Source organism: Vicugna pacos, chromosome 8, assembly GCF_048564905.1.
Source record: "Vicugna pacos chromosome 8, VicPac4, whole genome shotgun sequence".
NCBI classification, from domain to species: Eukaryota; Metazoa; Chordata; class Mammalia; order Artiodactyla; family Camelidae; genus Vicugna; species Vicugna pacos.
Genome location: NC_132994.1, coordinates 894,409 through 912,943, shown reverse-complemented (window position 1 = coordinate 912,943; position 18,535 = coordinate 894,409). Strand labels below are relative to the sequence as shown.

General features: G+C 59.0%; 1 protein-coding gene across 1 annotated transcript in view; it reads left to right on the top strand.

The window, feature by feature from the left end:
* LOC140697917 (uncharacterized) overlaps positions 1-18,535 on the top strand; it is a 70,106-nt gene that overhangs the window by 26,847 nt on the left and 24,724 nt on the right. The window contains exons 34-57 of the mRNA XM_072966339.1: positions 353-494; positions 925-977; positions 1,876-2,017; positions 2,448-2,500; positions 3,399-3,540; positions 3,971-4,023; positions 4,922-5,063; positions 5,494-5,546; positions 6,445-6,586; positions 7,017-7,069; positions 7,968-8,109; positions 8,540-8,592; positions 9,491-9,632; positions 10,063-10,115; positions 11,014-11,155; positions 11,586-11,638; positions 12,537-12,678; positions 13,109-13,161; positions 14,060-14,201; positions 14,632-14,684; positions 15,583-15,724; positions 16,155-16,207; positions 17,106-17,247; positions 17,678-17,730. Of these exons, the coding sequence (XP_072822440.1) occupies positions 353-494; positions 925-977; positions 1,876-2,017; positions 2,448-2,500; positions 3,399-3,540; positions 3,971-4,023; positions 4,922-5,063; positions 5,494-5,546; positions 6,445-6,586; positions 7,017-7,069; positions 7,968-8,109; positions 8,540-8,592; positions 9,491-9,632; positions 10,063-10,115; positions 11,014-11,155; positions 11,586-11,638; positions 12,537-12,678; positions 13,109-13,161; positions 14,060-14,201; positions 14,632-14,684; positions 15,583-15,724; positions 16,155-16,207; positions 17,106-17,247; positions 17,678-17,730 (2,340 nt within the window). The remainder of the gene's footprint in view (positions 1-352; positions 495-924; positions 978-1,875; positions 2,018-2,447; positions 2,501-3,398; positions 3,541-3,970; positions 4,024-4,921; positions 5,064-5,493; positions 5,547-6,444; positions 6,587-7,016; positions 7,070-7,967; positions 8,110-8,539; positions 8,593-9,490; positions 9,633-10,062; positions 10,116-11,013; positions 11,156-11,585; positions 11,639-12,536; positions 12,679-13,108; positions 13,162-14,059; positions 14,202-14,631; positions 14,685-15,582; positions 15,725-16,154; positions 16,208-17,105; positions 17,248-17,677; positions 17,731-18,535) is intronic.

The window sequence follows — 18,535 nt, the reverse complement described above, 5'->3', positions numbered from 1 at the left end:
GCCTGTCTTTGAAGACGCGGCCTGGACTTCCCAGCGGAAGTTCCCCGAGCCGGGACCCGCCCCAAACTCTTCTCTCCTTTGTGCCCTGCCTGTGCGTCCCCTTCGGCTGTAGAGCTGCTGAGTGGTCCTTTCGTGTGCTGACTGGTGTTCACGGGTCCCTGCCTCTGGTAGCAGTACCGGGCCAGGGTCTGTCCTTCGTGTGTATTCCCAGCTTTTGCCGGGATAGCGCCTGTGACTTGGTAGACGCCGTAGATAGCTGCTGCCTCGCTGACCGATAGACTGAATGGCCCCGTGCACGAGTAGGATGGTTCCTCAAGGTGGGCTTTGGGGTTCTTCCGTTTTGTTGTTACAGGAAGGGGTGCCCGAGCCGGAAACCGAACGGGAAGACACCCGTCCTGAGACGAACGTCGCTGGCGAGGGGGCTCCGCAGGAGCCAACCGCGGACGAGACATTGACGTCTGCTGCGAGCACAGCAGACCAGCCTGCCATGCCCGGTAAGTCGGCGAACATCCCTGGAGGTTGAGTTTCCTTCCGTCTGTGCTTAAGCGCCACGGTGGGGCCAGGGAAGGGGGTAGCTGGTGGGTAGATGGATGGCATGCTTCGGACGCAGGAGTCCCTGGGCTCCATCGCCAGGACCTCCGTCGAAAGAAAGAAGCTACGTGCCAACCTGAAGTACCCCGAGACTGTAGGTCCAGACGCCACCTGCACTACTGCTTGCCTTCCTTTTGCCCACTGTCTTCCCACACCTCCCAAACACGACCAGGTTTTCCCTCGAGAAAGTTCTTCAGTCCTCCGAAGGCCCTTTGGGCCACGTTAGCTTACGGAAAGATTCTTGAATGGGGCTAGACTTCACGGGTGTGGGTAGAAAGAATTCAAAGTGGTCGAAGTGGTTGTGGCTAACATGTGTGTGCCTGCACCCCCTAGGTGACACATCGGGACAAGAGGAAGAGGAAGACGCGGAGGCCCCTGACGAGGAGGTACCGTCTCCCTTTGCTGTTTCTCGTCTCCTTTTACCACCTAGCCGTCGAGGGTGGTTAATACGTAAGCGGATGGACGCGTCGCCCCCGCGTCCTGACGGTTTGCACTTTCCCGTCACCACTCTTGCCTGATATCTTCTAATCCACAACTGCTAAAGTCGTTCTGGGCTTTCGGTCCCGCGAGCGCACGGCACACTTGTGTGAGTTTTCCACGCTCGCCTACGGGAAGCGGTGTCCGTGTCTGAATTCCTTGCCTCCAGTGCTTTTCCCCGGTAGGTTAGGCCAAGTGACTGAGTGTAGGCGGTTCCCTGGGCGAGCTCGGTGAGGTTTAAGATGTCTCCCGTTTTGTCTTGTGTCTTCGGCACTCCTCGTCTTGGATGAGTCGACTGTTGTCCCTTACCGAAGCTTGCCAGTGGGGCCTTCCCGTTCCCTTCCCGCTGGGTGGTGGTCAGGATTTCCGTGTGACTTCTCGTGCCGTTTCCCACCTCGTCCTGCGGCCCAAGCTGCCCTTCCTGGCATCCCTCACCCTGCCCCCTCTGCGGCTCGGCCTGTCTTTGAAGACGCGGCCTGGACTTCCCAGCGGAAGTTCCCCGAGCCGGGACCCGCCCCAAACTCTTCTCTCCTTTGTGCCCTGCCTGTGCGTCCCCTTCGGCTGTAGAGCTGCTGAGTGGTCCTTTCGTGTGCTGACTGGTGTTCACGGGTCCCTGCCTCTGGTAGCAGTACCGGGCCAGGGTCTGTCCTTCGTGTGTATTCCCAGCTTTTGCCGGGATAGCGCCTGTGACTTGGTAGACGCCGTAGATAGCTGCTGCCTCGCTGACCGATAGACTGAATGGCCCCGTGCACGAGTAGGATGGTTCCTCAAGGTGGGCTTTGGGGTTCTTCCGTTTTGTTGTTACAGGAAGGGGTGCCCGAGCCGGAAACCGAACGGGAAGACACCCGTCCTGAGACGAACGTCGCTGGCGAGGGGGCTCCGCAGGAGCCAACCGCGGACGAGACATTGACGTCTGCTGCGAGCACAGCAGACCAGCCTGCCATGCCCGGTAAGTCGGCGAACATCCCTGGAGGTTGAGTTTCCTTCCGTCTGTGCTTAAGCGCCACGGTGGGGCCAGGGAAGGGGGTAGCTGGTGGGTAGATGGATGGCATGCTTCGGACGCAGGAGTCCCTGGGCTCCATCGCCAGGACCTCCGTCGAAAGAAAGAAGCTACGTGCCAACCTGAAGTACCCCGAGACTGTAGGTCCAGACGCCACCTGCACTACTGCTTGCCTTCCTTTTGCCCACTGTCTTCCCACACCTCCCAAACACGACCAGGTTTTCCCTCGAGAAAGTTCTTCAGTCCTCCGAAGGCCCTTTGGGCCACGTTAGCTTACGGAAAGATTCTTGAATGGGGCTAGACTTCACGGGTGTGGGTAGAAAGAATTCAAAGTGGTCGAAGTGGTTGTGGCTAACATGTGTGTGCCTGCACCCTCTAGGTGACACATCGGGACAAGAGGAAGAGGAAGACGCGGAGGCCCCTGACGAGGAGGTACCGTCTCCCTTTGCTGTTTCTCGTCTCCTTTTACCACCTAGCCGTCGAGGGTGGTTAATACGTAAGCGGATGGACGCGTCGCCCCCGCGTCCTGACGGTTTGCACTTTCCCGTCACCACTCTTGCCTGATATCTTCTAATCCACAACTGCTAAAGTCGTTCTGGGCTTTCGGTCCCGCGAGCGCACGGCACACTTGTGTGAGTTTTCCACGCTCGCCTACGGGAAGCGGTGTCCGTGTCTGAATTCCTTGCCTCCAGTGCTTTTCCCCGGTAGGTTAGGCCAAGTGACTGAGTGTAGGCGGTTCCCTGGGCGAGCTCGGTGAGGTTTAAGATGTCTCCCGTTTTGTCTTGTGTCTTCGGCACTCCTCGTCTTGGATGAGTCGACTGTTGTCCCTTACCGAAGCTTGCCAGTGGGGCCTTCCCGTTCCCTTCCCGCTGGGTGGTGGTCAGGATTTCCGTGTGACTTCTCGTGCCGTTTCCCACCTCGTCCTGCGGCCCAAGCTGCCCTTCCTGGCATCCCTCACCCTGCCCCCTCTGCGGCTCGGCCTGTCTTTGAAGACGCGGCCTGGACTTCCCAGCGGAAGTTCCCCGAGCCGGGACCCGCCCCAAACTCTTCTCTCCTTTGTGCCCTGCCTGTGCGTCCCCTTCGGCTGTAGAGCTGCTGAGTGGTCCTTTCGTGTGCTGACTGGTGTTCACGGGTCCCTGCCTCTGGTAGCAGTACCGGGCCAGGGTCTGTCCTTCGTGTGTATTCCCAGCTTTTGCCGGGATAGCGCCTGTGACTTGGTAGACGCCGTAGATAGCTGCTGCCTCGCTGACCGATAGACTGAATGGCCCCGTGCACGAGTAGGATGGTTCCTCAAGGTGGGCTTTGGGGTTCTTCCGTTTTGTTGTTACAGGAAGGGGTGCCCGAGCCGGAAACCGAACGGGAAGACACCCGTCCTGAGACGAACGTCGCTGGCGAGGGGGCTCCGCAGGAGCCAACCGCGGACGAGACATTGACGTCTGCTGCGAGCACAGCAGACCAGCCTGCCATGCCCGGTAAGTCGGCGAACATCCCTGGAGGTTGAGTTTCCTTCCGTCTGTGCTTAAGCGCCACGGTGGGGCCAGGGAAGGGGGTAGCTGGTGGGTAGATGGATGGCATGCTTCGGACGCAGGAGTCCCTGGGCTCCATCGCCAGGACCTCCGTCGAAAGAAAGAAGCTACGTGCCAACCTGAAGTACCCCGAGACTGTAGGTCCAGACGCCACCTGCACTACTGCTTGCCTTCCTTTTGCCCACTGTCTTCCCACACCTCCCAAACACGACCAGGTTTTCCCTCGAGAAAGTTCTTCAGTCCTCCGAAGGCCCTTTGGGCCACGTTAGCTTACGGAAAGATTCTTGAATGGGGCTAGACTTCACGGGTGTGGGTAGAAAGAATTCAAAGTGGTCGAAGTGGTTGTGGCTAACATGTGTGTGCCTGCACCCCCTAGGTGACACATCGGGACAAGAGGAAGAGGAAGACGCGGAGGCCCCTGACGAGGAGGTACCGTCTCCCTTTGCTGTTTCTCGTCTCCTTTTACCACCTAGCCGTCGAGGGTGGTTAATACGTAAGCGGATGGACGCGTCGCCCCCGCGTCCTGACGGTTTGCACTTTCCCGTCACCACTCTTGCCTGATATCTTCTAATCCACAACTGCTAAAGTCGTTCTGGGCTTTCGGTCCCGCGAGCGCACGGCACACTTGTGTGAGTTTTCCACGCTCGCCTACGGGAAGCGGTGTCCGTGTCTGAATTCCTTGCCTCCAGTGCTTTTCCCCGGTAGGTTAGGCCAAGTGACTGAGTGTAGGCGGTTCCCTGGGCGAGCTCGGTGAGGTTTAAGATGTCTCCCGTTTTGTCTTGTGTCTTCGGCACTCCTCGTCTTGGATGAGTCGACTGTTGTCCCTTACCGAAGCTTGCCAGTGGGGCCTTCCCGTTCCCTTCCCGCTGGGTGGTGGTCAGGATTTCCGTGTGACTTCTCGTGCCGTTTCCCACCTCGTCCTGCGGCCCAAGCTGCCCTTCCTGGCATCCCTCACCCTGCCCCCTCTGCGGCTCGGCCTGTCTTTGAAGACGCGGCCTGGACTTCCCAGCGGAAGTTCCCCGAGCCGGGACCCGCCCCAAACTCTTCTCTCCTTTGTGCCCTGCCTGTGCGTCCCCTTCGGCTGTAGAGCTGCTGAGTGGTCCTTTCGTGTGCTGACTGGTGTTCACGGGTCCCTGCCTCTGGTAGCAGTACCGGGCCAGGGTCTGTCCTTCGTGTGTATTCCCAGCTTTTGCCGGGATAGCGCCTGTGACTTGGTAGACGCCGTAGATAGCTGCTGCCTCGCTGACCGATAGACTGAATGGCCCCGTGCACGAGTAGGATGGTTCCTCAAGGTGGGCTTTGGGGTTCTTCCGTTTTGTTGTTACAGGAAGGGGTGCCCGAGCCGGAAACCGAACGGGAAGACACCCGTCCTGAGACGAACGTCGCTGGCGAGGGGGCTCCGCAGGAGCCAACCGCGGACGAGACATTGACGTCTGCTGCGAGCACAGCAGACCAGCCTGCCATGCCCGGTAAGTCGGCGAACATCCCTGGAGGTTGAGTTTCCTTCCGTCTGTGCTTAAGCGCCACGGTGGGGCCAGGGAAGGGGGTAGCTGGTGGGTAGATGGATGGCATGCTTCGGACGCAGGAGTCCCTGGGCTCCATCGCCAGGACCTCCGTCGAAAGAAAGAAGCTACGTGCCAACCTGAAGTACCCCGAGACTGTAGGTCCAGACGCCACCTGCACTACTGCTTGCCTTCCTTTTGCCCACTGTCTTCCCACACCTCCCAAACACGACCAGGTTTTCCCTCGAGAAAGTTCTTCAGTCCTCCGAAGGCCCTTTGGGCCACGTTAGCTTACGGAAAGATTCTTGAATGGGGCTAGACTTCACGGGTGTGGGTAGAAAGAATTCAAAGTGGTCGAAGTGGTTGTGGCTAACATGTGTGTGCCTGCACCCCCTAGGTGACACATCGGGACAAGAGGAAGAGGAAGACGCGGAGGCCCCTGACGAGGAGGTACCGTCTCCCTTTGCTGTTTCTCGTCTCCTTTTACCACCTAGCCGTCGAGGGTGGTTAATACGTAAGCGGATGGACGCGTCGCCCCCGCGTCCTGACGGTTTGCACTTTCCCGTCACCACTCTTGCCTGATATCTTCTAATCCACAACTGCTAAAGTCGTTCTGGGCTTTCGGTCCCGCGAGCGCACGGCACACTTGTGTGAGTTTTCCACGCTCGCCTACGGGAAGCGGTGTCCGTGTCTGAATTCCTTGCCTCCAGTGCTTTTCCCCGGTAGGTTAGGCCAAGTGACTGAGTGTAGGCGGTTCCCTGGGCGAGCTCGGTGAGGTTTAAGATGTCTCCCGTTTTGTCTTGTGTCTTCGGCACTCCTCGTCTTGGATGAGTCGACTGTTGTCCCTTACCGAAGCTTGCCAGTGGGGCCTTCCCGTTCCCTTCCCGCTGGGTGGTGGTCAGGATTTCCGTGTGACTTCTCGTGCCGTTTCCCACCTCGTCCTGCGGCCCAAGCTGCCCTTCCTGGCATCCCTCACCCTGCCCCCTCTGCGGCTCGGCCTGTCTTTGAAGACGCGGCCTGGACTTCCCAGCGGAAGTTCCCCGAGCCGGGACCCGCCCCAAACTCTTCTCTCCTTTGTGCCCTGCCTGTGCGTCCCCTTCGGCTGTAGAGCTGCTGAGTGGTCCTTTCGTGTGCTGACTGGTGTTCACGGGTCCCTGCCTCTGGTAGCAGTACCGGGCCAGGGTCTGTCCTTCGTGTGTATTCCCAGCTTTTGCCGGGATAGCGCCTGTGACTTGGTAGACGCCGTAGATAGCTGCTGCCTCGCTGACCGATAGACTGAATGGCCCCGTGCACGAGTAGGATGGTTCCTCAAGGTGGGCTTTGGGGTTCTTCCGTTTTGTTGTTACAGGAAGGGGTGCCCGAGCCGGAAACCGAACGGGAAGACACCCGTCCTGAGACGAACGTCGCTGGCGAGGGGGCTCCGCAGGAGCCAACCGCGGACGAGACATTGACGTCTGCTGCGAGCACAGCAGACCAGCCTGCCATGCCCGGTAAGTCGGCGAACATCCCTGGAGGTTGAGTTTCCTTCCGTCTGTGCTTAAGCGCCACGGTGGGGCCAGGGAAGGGGGTAGCTGGTGGGTAGATGGATGGCATGCTTCGGACGCAGGAGTCCCTGGGCTCCATCGCCAGGACCTCCGTCGAAAGAAAGAAGCTACGTGCCAACCTGAAGTACCCCGAGACTGTAGGTCCAGACGCCACCTGCACTACTGCTTGCCTTCCTTTTGCCCACTGTCTTCCCACACCTCCCAAACACGACCAGGTTTTCCCTCGAGAAAGTTCTTCAGTCCTCCGAAGGCCCTTTGGGCCACGTTAGCTTACGGAAAGATTCTTGAATGGGGCTAGACTTCACGGGTGTGGGTAGAAAGAATTCAAAGTGGTCGAAGTGGTTGTGGCTAACATGTGTGTGCCTGCACCCTCTAGGTGACACATCGGGACAAGAGGAAGAGGAAGACGCGGAGGCCCCTGACGAGGAGGTACCGTCTCCCTTTGCTGTTTCTCGTCTCCTTTTACCACCTAGCCGTCGAGGGTGGTTAATACGTAAGCGGATGGACGCGTCGCCCCCGCGTCCTGACGGTTTGCACTTTCCCGTCACCACTCTTGCCTGATATCTTCTAATCCACAACTGCTAAAGTCGTTCTGGGCTTTCGGTCCCGCGAGCGCACGGCACACTTGTGTGAGTTTTCCACGCTCGCCTACGGGAAGCGGTGTCCGTGTCTGAATTCCTTGCCTCCAGTGCTTTTCCCCGGTAGGTTAGGCCAAGTGACTGAGTGTAGGCGGTTCCCTGGGCGAGCTCGGTGAGGTTTAAGATGTCTCCCGTTTTGTCTTGTGTCTTCGGCACTCCTCGTCTTGGATGAGTCGACTGTTGTCCCTTACCGAAGCTTGCCAGTGGGGCCTTCCCGTTCCCTTCCCGCTGGGTGGTGGTCAGGATTTCCGTGTGACTTCTCGTGCCGTTTCCCACCTCGTCCTGCGGCCCAAGCTGCCCTTCCTGGCATCCCTCACCCTGCCCCCTCTGCGGCTCGGCCTGTCTTTGAAGACGCGGCCTGGACTTCCCAGCGGAAGTTCCCCGAGCCGGGACCCGCCCCAAACTCTTCTCTCCTTTGTGCCCTGCCTGTGCGTCCCCTTCGGCTGTAGAGCTGCTGAGTGGTCCTTTCGTGTGCTGACTGGTGTTCACGGGTCCCTGCCTCTGGTAGCAGTACCGGGCCAGGGTCTGTCCTTCGTGTGTATTCCCAGCTTTTGCCGGGATAGCGCCTGTGACTTGGTAGACGCCGTAGATAGCTGCTGCCTCGCTGACCGATAGACTGAATGGCCCCGTGCACGAGTAGGATGGTTCCTCAAGGTGGGCTTTGGGGTTCTTCCGTTTTGTTGTTACAGGAAGGGGTGCCCGAGCCGGAAACCGAACGGGAAGACACCCGTCCTGAGACGAACGTCGCTGGCGAGGGGGCTCCGCAGGAGCCAACCGCGGACGAGACATTGACGTCTGCTGCGAGCACAGCAGACCAGCCTGCCATGCCCGGTAAGTCGGCGAACATCCCTGGAGGTTGAGTTTCCTTCCGTCTGTGCTTAAGCGCCACGGTGGGGCCAGGGAAGGGGGTAGCTGGTGGGTAGATGGATGGCATGCTTCGGACGCAGGAGTCCCTGGGCTCCATCGCCAGGACCTCCGTCGAAAGAAAGAAGCTACGTGCCAACCTGAAGTACCCCGAGACTGTAGGTCCAGACGCCACCTGCACTACTGCTTGCCTTCCTTTTGCCCACTGTCTTCCCACACCTCCCAAACACGACCAGGTTTTCCCTCGAGAAAGTTCTTCAGTCCTCCGAAGGCCCTTTGGGCCACGTTAGCTTACGGAAAGATTCTTGAATGGGGCTAGACTTCACGGGTGTGGGTAGAAAGAATTCAAAGTGGTCGAAGTGGTTGTGGCTAACATGTGTGTGCCTGCACCCCCTAGGTGACACATCGGGACAAGAGGAAGAGGAAGACGCGGAGGCCCCTGACGAGGAGGTACCGTCTCCCTTTGCTGTTTCTCGTCTCCTTTTACCACCTAGCCGTCGAGGGTGGTTAATACGTAAGCGGATGGACGCGTCGCCCCCGCGTCCTGACGGTTTGCACTTTCCCGTCACCACTCTTGCCTGATATCTTCTAATCCACAACTGCTAAAGTCGTTCTGGGCTTTCGGTCCCGCGAGCGCACGGCACACTTGTGTGAGTTTTCCACGCTCGCCTACGGGAAGCGGTGTCCGTGTCTGAATTCCTTGCCTCCAGTGCTTTTCCCCGGTAGGTTAGGCCAAGTGACTGAGTGTAGGCGGTTCCCTGGGCGAGCTCGGTGAGGTTTAAGATGTCTCCCGTTTTGTCTTGTGTCTTCGGCACTCCTCGTCTTGGATGAGTCGACTGTTGTCCCTTACCGAAGCTTGCCAGTGGGGCCTTCCCGTTCCCTTCCCGCTGGGTGGTGGTCAGGATTTCCGTGTGACTTCTCGTGCCGTTTCCCACCTCGTCCTGCGGCCCAAGCTGCCCTTCCTGGCATCCCTCACCCTGCCCCCTCTGCGGCTCGGCCTGTCTTTGAAGACGCGGCCTGGACTTCCCAGCGGAAGTTCCCCGAGCCGGGACCCGCCCCAAACTCTTCTCTCCTTTGTGCCCTGCCTGTGCGTCCCCTTCGGCTGTAGAGCTGCTGAGTGGTCCTTTCGTGTGCTGACTGGTGTTCACGGGTCCCTGCCTCTGGTAGCAGTACCGGGCCAGGGTCTGTCCTTCGTGTGTATTCCCAGCTTTTGCCGGGATAGCGCCTGTGACTTGGTAGACGCCGTAGATAGCTGCTGCCTCGCTGACCGATAGACTGAATGGCCCCGTGCACGAGTAGGATGGTTCCTCAAGGTGGGCTTTGGGGTTCTTCCGTTTTGTTGTTACAGGAAGGGGTGCCCGAGCCGGAAACCGAACGGGAAGACACCCGTCCTGAGACGAACGTCGCTGGCGAGGGGGCTCCGCAGGAGCCAACCGCGGACGAGACATTGACGTCTGCTGCGAGCACAGCAGACCAGCCTGCCATGCCCGGTAAGTCGGCGAACATCCCTGGAGGTTGAGTTTCCTTCCGTCTGTGCTTAAGCGCCACGGTGGGGCCAGGGAAGGGGGTAGCTGGTGGGTAGATGGATGGCATGCTTCGGACGCAGGAGTCCCTGGGCTCCATCGCCAGGACCTCCGTCGAAAGAAAGAAGCTACGTGCCAACCTGAAGTACCCCGAGACTGTAGGTCCAGACGCCACCTGCACTACTGCTTGCCTTCCTTTTGCCCACTGTCTTCCCACACCTCCCAAACACGACCAGGTTTTCCCTCGAGAAAGTTCTTCAGTCCTCCGAAGGCCCTTTGGGCCACGTTAGCTTACGGAAAGATTCTTGAATGGGGCTAGACTTCACGGGTGTGGGTAGAAAGAATTCAAAGTGGTCGAAGTGGTTGTGGCTAACATGTGTGTGCCTGCACCCTCTAGGTGACACATCGGGACAAGAGGAAGAGGAAGACGCGGAGGCCCCTGACGAGGAGGTACCGTCTCCCTTTGCTGTTTCTCGTCTCCTTTTACCACCTAGCCGTCGAGGGTGGTTAATACGTAAGCGGATGGACGCGTCGCCCCCGCGTCCTGACGGTTTGCACTTTCCCGTCACCACTCTTGCCTGATATCTTCTAATCCACAACTGCTAAAGTCGTTCTGGGCTTTCGGTCCCGCGAGCGCACGGCACACTTGTGTGAGTTTTCCACGCTCGCCTACGGGAAGCGGTGTCCGTGTCTGAATTCCTTGCCTCCAGTGCTTTTCCCCGGTAGGTTAGGCCAAGTGACTGAGTGTAGGCGGTTCCCTGGGCGAGCTCGGTGAGGTTTAAGATGTCTCCCGTTTTGTCTTGTGTCTTCGGCACTCCTCGTCTTGGATGAGTCGACTGTTGTCCCTTACCGAAGCTTGCCAGTGGGGCCTTCCCGTTCCCTTCCCGCTGGGTGGTGGTCAGGATTTCCGTGTGACTTCTCGTGCCGTTTCGCACCTCGTCCTGCGGCCCAAGCTGCCCTTCCTGGCATCCCTCACCCTGCCCCCTCTGCGGCTCGGCCTGTCTTTGAAGACGCGGCCTGGACTTCCCAGCGGAAGTTCCCCGAGCCGGGACCCGCCCCAAACTCTTCTCTCCTTTGTGCCCTGCCTGTGCGTCCCCTTCGGCTGTAGAGCTGCTGAGTGGTCCTTTCGTGTGCTGACTGGTGTTCACGGGTCCCTGCCTCTGGTAGCAGTACCGGGCCAGGGTCTGTCCTTCGTGTGTATTCCCAGCTTTTGCCGGGATAGCGCCTGTGACTTGGTAGACGCCGTAGATAGCTGCTGCCTCGCTGACCGATAGACTGAATGGCCCCGTGCACGAGTAGGATGGTTCCTCAAGGTGGGCTTTGGGGTTCTTCCGTTTTGTTGTTACAGGAAGGGGTGCCCGAGCCGGAAACCGAACGGGAAGACACCCGTCCTGAGACGAACGTCGCTGGCGAGGGGGCTCCGCAGGAGCCAACCGCGGACGAGACATTGACGTCTGCTGCGAGCACAGCAGACCAGCCTGCCATGCCCGGTAAGTCGGCGAACATCCCTGGAGGTTGAGTTTCCTTCCGTCTGTGCTTAAGCGCCACGGTGGGGCCAGGGAAGGGGGTAGCTGGTGGGTAGATGGATGGCATGCTTCGGACGCAGGAGTCCCTGGGCTCCATCGCCAGGACCTCCGTCGAAAGAAAGAAGCTACGTGCCAACCTGAAGTACCCCGAGACTGTAGGTCCAGACGCCACCTGCACTACTGCTTGCCTTCCTTTTGCCCACTGTCTTCCCACACCTCCCAAACACGACCAGGTTTTCCCTCGAGAAAGTTCTTCAGTCCTCCGAAGGCCCTTTGGGCCACGTTAGCTTACGGAAAGATTCTTGAATGGGGCTAGACTTCACGGGTGTGGGTAGAAAGAATTCAAAGTGGTCGAAGTGGTTGTGGCTAACATGTGTGTGCCTGCACCCCCTAGGTGACACATCGGGACAAGAGGAAGAGGAAGACGCGGAGGCCCCTGACGAGGAGGTACCGTCTCCCTTTGCTGTTTCTCGTCTCCTTTTACCACCTAGCCGTCGAGGGTGGTTAATACGTAAGCGGATGGACGCGTCGCCCCCGCGTCCTGACGGTTTGCACTTTCCCGTCACCACTCTTGCCTGATATCTTCTAATCCACAACTGCTAAAGTCGTTCTGGGCTTTCGGTCCCGCGAGCGCACGGCACACTTGTGTGAGTTTTCCACGCTCGCCTACGGGAAGCGGTGTCCGTGTCTGAATTCCTTGCCTCCAGTGCTTTTCCCCGGTAGGTTAGGCCAAGTGACTGAGTGTAGGCGGTTCCCTGGGCGAGCTCGGTGAGGTTTAAGATGTCTCCCGTTTTGTCTTGTGTCTTCGGCACTCCTCGTCTTGGATGAGTCGACTGTTGTCCCTTACCGAAGCTTGCCAGTGGGGCCTTCCCGTTCCCTTCCCGCTGGGTGGTGGTCAGGATTTCCGTGTGACTTCTCGTGCCGTTTCCCACCTCGTCCTGCGGCCCAAGCTGCCCTTCCTGGCATCCCTCACCCTGCCCCCTCTGCGGCTCGGCCTGTCTTTGAAGACGCGGCCTGGACTTCCCAGCGGAAGTTCCCCGAGCCGGGACCCGCCCCAAACTCTTCTCTCCTTTGTGCCCTGCCTGTGCGTCCCCTTCGGCTGTAGAGCTGCTGAGTGGTCCTTTCGTGTGCTGACTGGTGTTCACGGGTCCCTGCCTCTGGTAGCAGTACCGGGCCAGGGTCTGTCCTTCGTGTGTATTCCCAGCTTTTGCCGGGATAGCGCCTGTGACTTGGTAGACGCCGTAGATAGCTGCTGCCTCGCTGACCGATAGACTGAATGGCCCCGTGCACGAGTAGGATGGTTCCTCAAGGTGGGCTTTGGGGTTCTTCCGTTTTGTTGTTACAGGAAGGGGTGCCCGAGCCGGAAACCGAACGGGAAGACACCCGTCCTGAGACGAACGTCGCTGGCGAGGGGGCTCCGCAGGAGCCAACCGCGGACGAGACATTGACGTCTGCTGCGAGCACAGCAGACCAGCCTGCCATGCCCGGTAAGTCGGCGAACATCCCTGGAGGTTGAGTTTCCTTCCGTCTGTGCTTAAGCGCCACGGTGGGGCCAGGGAAGGGGGTAGCTGGTGGGTAGATGGATGGCATGCTTCGGACGCAGGAGTCCCTGGGCTCCATCGCCAGGACCTCCGTCGAAAGAAAGAAGCTACGTGCCAACCTGAAGTACCCCGAGACTGTAGGTCCAGACGCCACCTGCACTACTGCTTGCCTTCCTTTTGCCCACTGTCTTCCCACACCTCCCAAACACGACCAGGTTTTCCCTCGAGAAAGTTCTTCAGTCCTCCGAAGGCCCTTTGGGCCACGTTAGCTTACGGAAAGATTCTTGAATGGGGCTAGACTTCACGGGTGTGGGTAGAAAGAATTCAAAGTGGTCGAAGTGGTTGTGGCTAACATGTGTGTGCCTGCACCCTCTAGGTGACACATCGGGACAAGAGGAAGAGGAAGACGCGGAGGCCCCTGACGAGGAGGTACCGTCTCCCTTTGCTGTTTCTCGTCTCCTTTTACCACCTAGCCGTCGAGGGTGGTTAATACGTAAGCGGATGGACGCGTCGCCCCCGCGTCCTGACGGTTTGCACTTTCCCGTCACCACTCTTGCCTGATATCTTCTAATCCACAACTGCTAAAGTCGTTCTGGGCTTTCGGTCCCGCGAGCGCACGGCACACTTGTGTGAGTTTTCCACGCTCGCCTACGGGAAGCGGTGTCCGTGTCTGAATTCCTTGCCTCCAGTGCTTTTCCCCGGTAGGTTAGGCCAAGTGACTGAGTGTAGGCGGTTCCCTGGGCGAGCTCGGTGAGGTTTAAGATGTCTCCCGTTTTGTCTTGTGTCTTCGGCACTCCTCGTCTTGGATGAGTCGACTGTTGTCCCTTACCGAAGCTTGCCAGTGGGGCCTTCCCGTTCCCTTCCCGCTGGGTGGTGGTCAGGATTTCCGTGTGACTTCTCGTGCCGTTTCCCACCTCGTCCTGCGGCCCAAGCTGCCCTTCCTGGCATCCCTCACCCTGCCCCCTCTGCGGCTCGGCCTGTCTTTGAAGACGCGGCCTGGACTTCCCAGCGGAAGTTCCCCGAGCCGGGACCCGCCCCAAACTCTTCTCTCCTTTGTGCCCTGCCTGTGCGTCCCCTTCGGCTGTAGAGCTGCTGAGTGGTCCTTTCGTGTGCTGACTGGTGTTCACGGGTCCCTGCCTCTGGTAGCAGTACCGGGCCAGGGTCTGTCCTTCGTGTGTATTCCCAGCTTTTGCCGGGATAGCGCCTGTGACTTGGTAGACGCCGTAGATAGCTGCTGCCTCGCTGACCGATAGACTGAATGGCCCCGTGCACGAGTAGGATGGTTCCTCAAGGTGGGCTTTGGGGTTCTTCCGTTTTGTTGTTACAGGAAGGGGTGCCCGAGCCGGAAACCGAACGGGAAGACACCCGTCCTGAGACGAACGTCGCTGGCGAGGGGGCTCCGCAGGAGCCAACCGCGGACGAGACATTGACGTCTGCTGCGAGCACAGCAGACCAGCCTGCCATGCCCGGTAAGTCGGCGAACATCCCTGGAGGTTGAGTTTCCTTCCGTCTGTGCTTAAGCGCCACGGTGGGGCCAGGGAAGGGGGTAGCTGGTGGGTAGATGGATGGCATGCTTCGGACGCAGGAGTCCCTGGGCTCCATCGCCAGGACCTCCGTCGAAAGAAAGAAGCTACGTGCCAACCTGAAGTACCCCGAGACTGTAGGTCCAGACGCCACCTGCACTACTGCTTGCCTTCCTTTTGCCCACTGTCTTCCCACACCTCCCAAACACGACCAGGTTTTCCCTCGAGAAAGTTCTTCAGTCCTCCGAAGGCCCTTTGGGCCACGTTAGCTTACGGAAAGATTCTTGAATGGGGCTAGACTTCACGGGTGTGGGTAGAAAGAATTCAAAGTGGTCGAAGTGGTTGTGGCTAACATGTGTGTGCCTGCACCCTCTAGGTGACACATCGGGACAAGAGGAAGAGGAAGACGCGGAGGCCCCTGACGAGGAGGTACCGTCTCCCTTTGCTGTTTCTCGTCTCCTTTTACCACCTAGCCGTCGAGGGTGGTTAATACGTAAGCGGATGGACGCGTCGCCCCCGCGTCCTGACGGTTTGCACTTTCCCGTCACCACTCTTGCCTGATATCTTCTAATCCACAACTGCTAAAGTCGTTCTGGGCTTTCGGTCCCGCGAGCGCACGGCACACTTGTGTGAGTTTTCCACGCTCGCCTACGGGAAGCGGTGTCCGTGTCTGAATTCCTTGCCTCCAGTGCTTTTCCCCGGTAGGTTAGGCCAAGTGACTGAGTGTAGGCGGTTCCCTGGGCGAGCTCGGTGAGGTTTAAGATGTCTCCCGTTTTGTCTTGTGTCTTCGGCACTCCTCGTCTTGGATGAGTCGACTGTTGTCCCTTACCGAAGCTTGCCAGTGGGGCCTTCCCGTTCCCTTCCCGCTGGGTGGTGGTCAGGATTTCCGTGTGACTTCTCGTGCCGTTTCCCACCTCGTCCTGCGGCCCAAGCTGCCCTTCCTGGCATCCCTCACCCTGCCCCCTCTGCGGCTCGGCCTGTCTTTGAAGACGCGGCCTGGACTTCCCAGCGGAAGTTCCCCGAGCCGGGACCCGCCCCAAACTCTTCTCTCCTTTGTGCCCTGCCTGTGCGTCCCCTTCGGCTGTAGAGCTGCTGAGTGGTCCTTTCGTGTGCTGACTGGTGTTCACGGGTCCCTGCCTCTGGTAGCAGTACCGGGCCAGGGTCTGTCCTTCGTGTGTATTCCCAGCTTTTGCCGGGATAGCGCCTGTGACTTGGTAGACGCCGTAGATAGCTGCTGCCTCGCTGACCGATAGACTGAATGGCCCCGTGCACGAGTAGGATGGTTCCTCAAGGTGGGCTTTGGGGTTCTTCCGTTTTGTTGTTACAGGAAGGGGTGCCCGAGCCGGAAACCGAACGGGAAGACACCCGTCCTGAGACGAACGTCGCTGGCGAGGGGGCTCCGCAGGAGCCAACCGCGGACGAGACATTGACGTCTGCTGCGAGCACAGCAGACCAGCCTGCCATGCCCGGTAAGTCGGCGAACATCCCTGGAGGTTGAGTTTCCTTCCGTCTGTGCTTAAGCGCCACGGTGGGGCCAGGGAAGGGGGTAGCTGGTGGGTAGATGGATGGCATGCTTCGGACGCAGGAGTCCCTGGGCTCCATCGCCAGGACCTCCGTCGAAAGAAAGAAGCTACGTGCCAACCTGAAGTACCCCGAGACTGTAGGTCCAGACGCCACCTGCACTACTGCTTGCCTTCCTTTTGCCCACTGTCTTCCCACACCTCCCAAACACGACCAGGTTTTCCCTCGAGAAAGTTCTTCAGTCCTCCGAAGGCCCTTTGGGCCACGTTAGCTTACGGAAAGATTCTTGAATGGGGCTAGACTTCACGGGTGTGGGTAGAAAGAATTCAAAGTGGTCGAAGTGGTTGTGGCTAACATGTGTGTGCCTGCACCCCCTAGGTGACACATCGGGACAAGAGGAAGAGGAAGACGCGGAGGCCCCTGACGAGGAGGTACCGTCTCCCTTTGCTGTTTCTCGTCTCCTTTTACCACCTAGCCGTCGAGGGTGGTTAATACGTAAGCGGATGGACGCGTCGCCCCCGCGTCCTGACGGTTTGCACTTTCCCGTCACCACTCTTGCCTGATATCTTCTAATCCACAACTGCTAAAGTCGTTCTGGGCTTTCGGTCCCGCGAGCGCACGGCACACTTGTGTGAGTTTTCCACGCTCGCCTACGGGAAGCGGTGTCCGTGTCTGAATTCCTTGCCTCCAGTGCTTTTCCCCGGTAGGTTAGGCCAAGTGACTGAGTGTAGGCGGTTCCCTGGGCGAGCTCGGTGAGGTTTAAGATGTCTCCCGTTTTGTCTTGTGTCTTCGGCACTCCTCGTCTTGGATGAGTCGACTGTTGTCCCTTACCGAAGCTTGCCAGTGGGGCCTTCCCGTTCCCTTCCCGCTGGGTGGTGGTCAGGATTTCCGTGTGACTTCTCGTGCCGTTTCCCACCTCGTCCTGCGGCCCAAGCTGCCCTTCCTGGCATCCCTCACCCTGCCCCCTCTGCGGCTCGGCCTGTCTTTGAAGACGCGGCCTGGACTTCCCAGCGGAAGTTCCCCGAGCCGGGACCCGCCCCAAACTCTTCTCTCCTTTGTGCCCTGCCTGTGCGTCCCCTTCGGCTGTAGAGCTGCTGAGTGGTCCTTTCGTGTGCTGACTGGTGTTCACGGGTCCCTGCCTCTGGTAGCAGTACCGGGCCAGGGTCTGTCCTTCGTGTGTATTCCCAGCTTTTGCCGGGATAGCGCCTGTGACTTGGTAGACGCCGTAGATAGCTGCTGCCTCGCTGACCGATAGACTGAATGGCCCCGTGCACGAGTAGGATGGTTCCTCAAGGTGGGCTTTGGGGTTCTTCCGTTTTGTTGTTACAGGAAGGGGTGCCCGAGCCGGAAACCGAACGGGAAGACACCCGTCCTGAGACGAACGTCGCTGGCGAGGGGGCTCCGCAGGAGCCAACCGCGGACGAGACATTGACGTCTGCTGCGAGCACAGCAGACCAGCCTGCCATGCCCGGTAAGTCGGCGAACATCCCTGGAGGTTGAGTTTCCTTCCGTCTGTGCTTAAGCGCCACGGTGGGGCCAGGGAAGGGGGTAGCTGGTGGGTAGATGGATGGCATGCTTCGGACGCAGGAGTCCCTGGGCTCCATCGCCAGGACCTCCGTCGAAAGAAAGAAGCTACGTGCCAACCTGAAGTACCCCGAGACTGTAGGTCCAGACGCCACCTGCACTACTGCTTGCCTTCCTTTTGCCCACTGTCTTCCCACACCTCCCAAACACGACCAGGTTTTCCCTCGAGAAAGTTCTTCAGTCCTCCGAAGGCCCTTTGGGCCACGTTAGCTTACGGAAAGATTCTTGAATGGGGCTAGACTTCACGGGTGTGGGTAGAAAGAATTCAAAGTGGTCGAAGTGGTTGTGGCTAACATGTGTGTGCCTGCACCCTCTAGGTGACACATCGGGACAAGAGGAAGAGGAAGACGCGGAGGCCCCTGACGAGGAGGTACCGTCTCCCTTTGCTGTTTCTCGTCTCCTTTTACCACCTAGCCGTCGAGGGTGGTTAATACGTAAGCGGATGGACGCGTCGCCCCCGCGTCCTGACGGTTTGCACTTTCCCGTCACCACTCTTGCCTGATATCTTCTAATCCACAACTGCTAAAGTCGTTCTGGGCTTTCGGTCCCGCGAGCGCACGGCACACTTGTGTGAGTTTTCCACGCTCGCCTACGGGAAGCGGTGTCCGTGTCTGAATTCCTTGCCTCCAGTGCTTTTCCCCGGTAGGTTAGGCCAAGTGACTGAGTGTAGGCGGTTCCCTGGGCGAGCTCGGTGAGGTTTAAGATGTCTCCCGTTTTGTCTTGTGTCTTCGGCACTCCTCGTCTTGGATGAGTCGACTGTTGTCCCTTACCGAAGCTTGCCAGTGGGGCCTTCCCGTTCCCTTCCCGCTGGGTGGTGGTCAGGATTTCCGTGTGACTTCTCGTGCCGTTTCCCACCTCGTCCTGCGGCCCAAGCTGCCCTTCCTGGCATCCCTCACCCTGCCCCCTCTGCGGCTCGGCCTGTCTTTGAAGACGCGGCCTGGACTTCCCAGCGGAAGTTCCCCGAGCCGGGACCCGCCCCAAACTCTTCTCTCCTTTGTGCCCTGCCTGTGCGTCCCCTTCGGCTGTAGAGCTGCTGAGTGGTCCTTTCGTGTGCTGACTGGTGTTCACGGGTCCCTGCCTCTGGTAGCAGTACCGGGCCAGGGTCTGTCCTTCGTGTGTATTCCCAGCTTTTGCCGGGATAGCGCCTGTGACTTGGTAGACGCCGTAGATAGCTG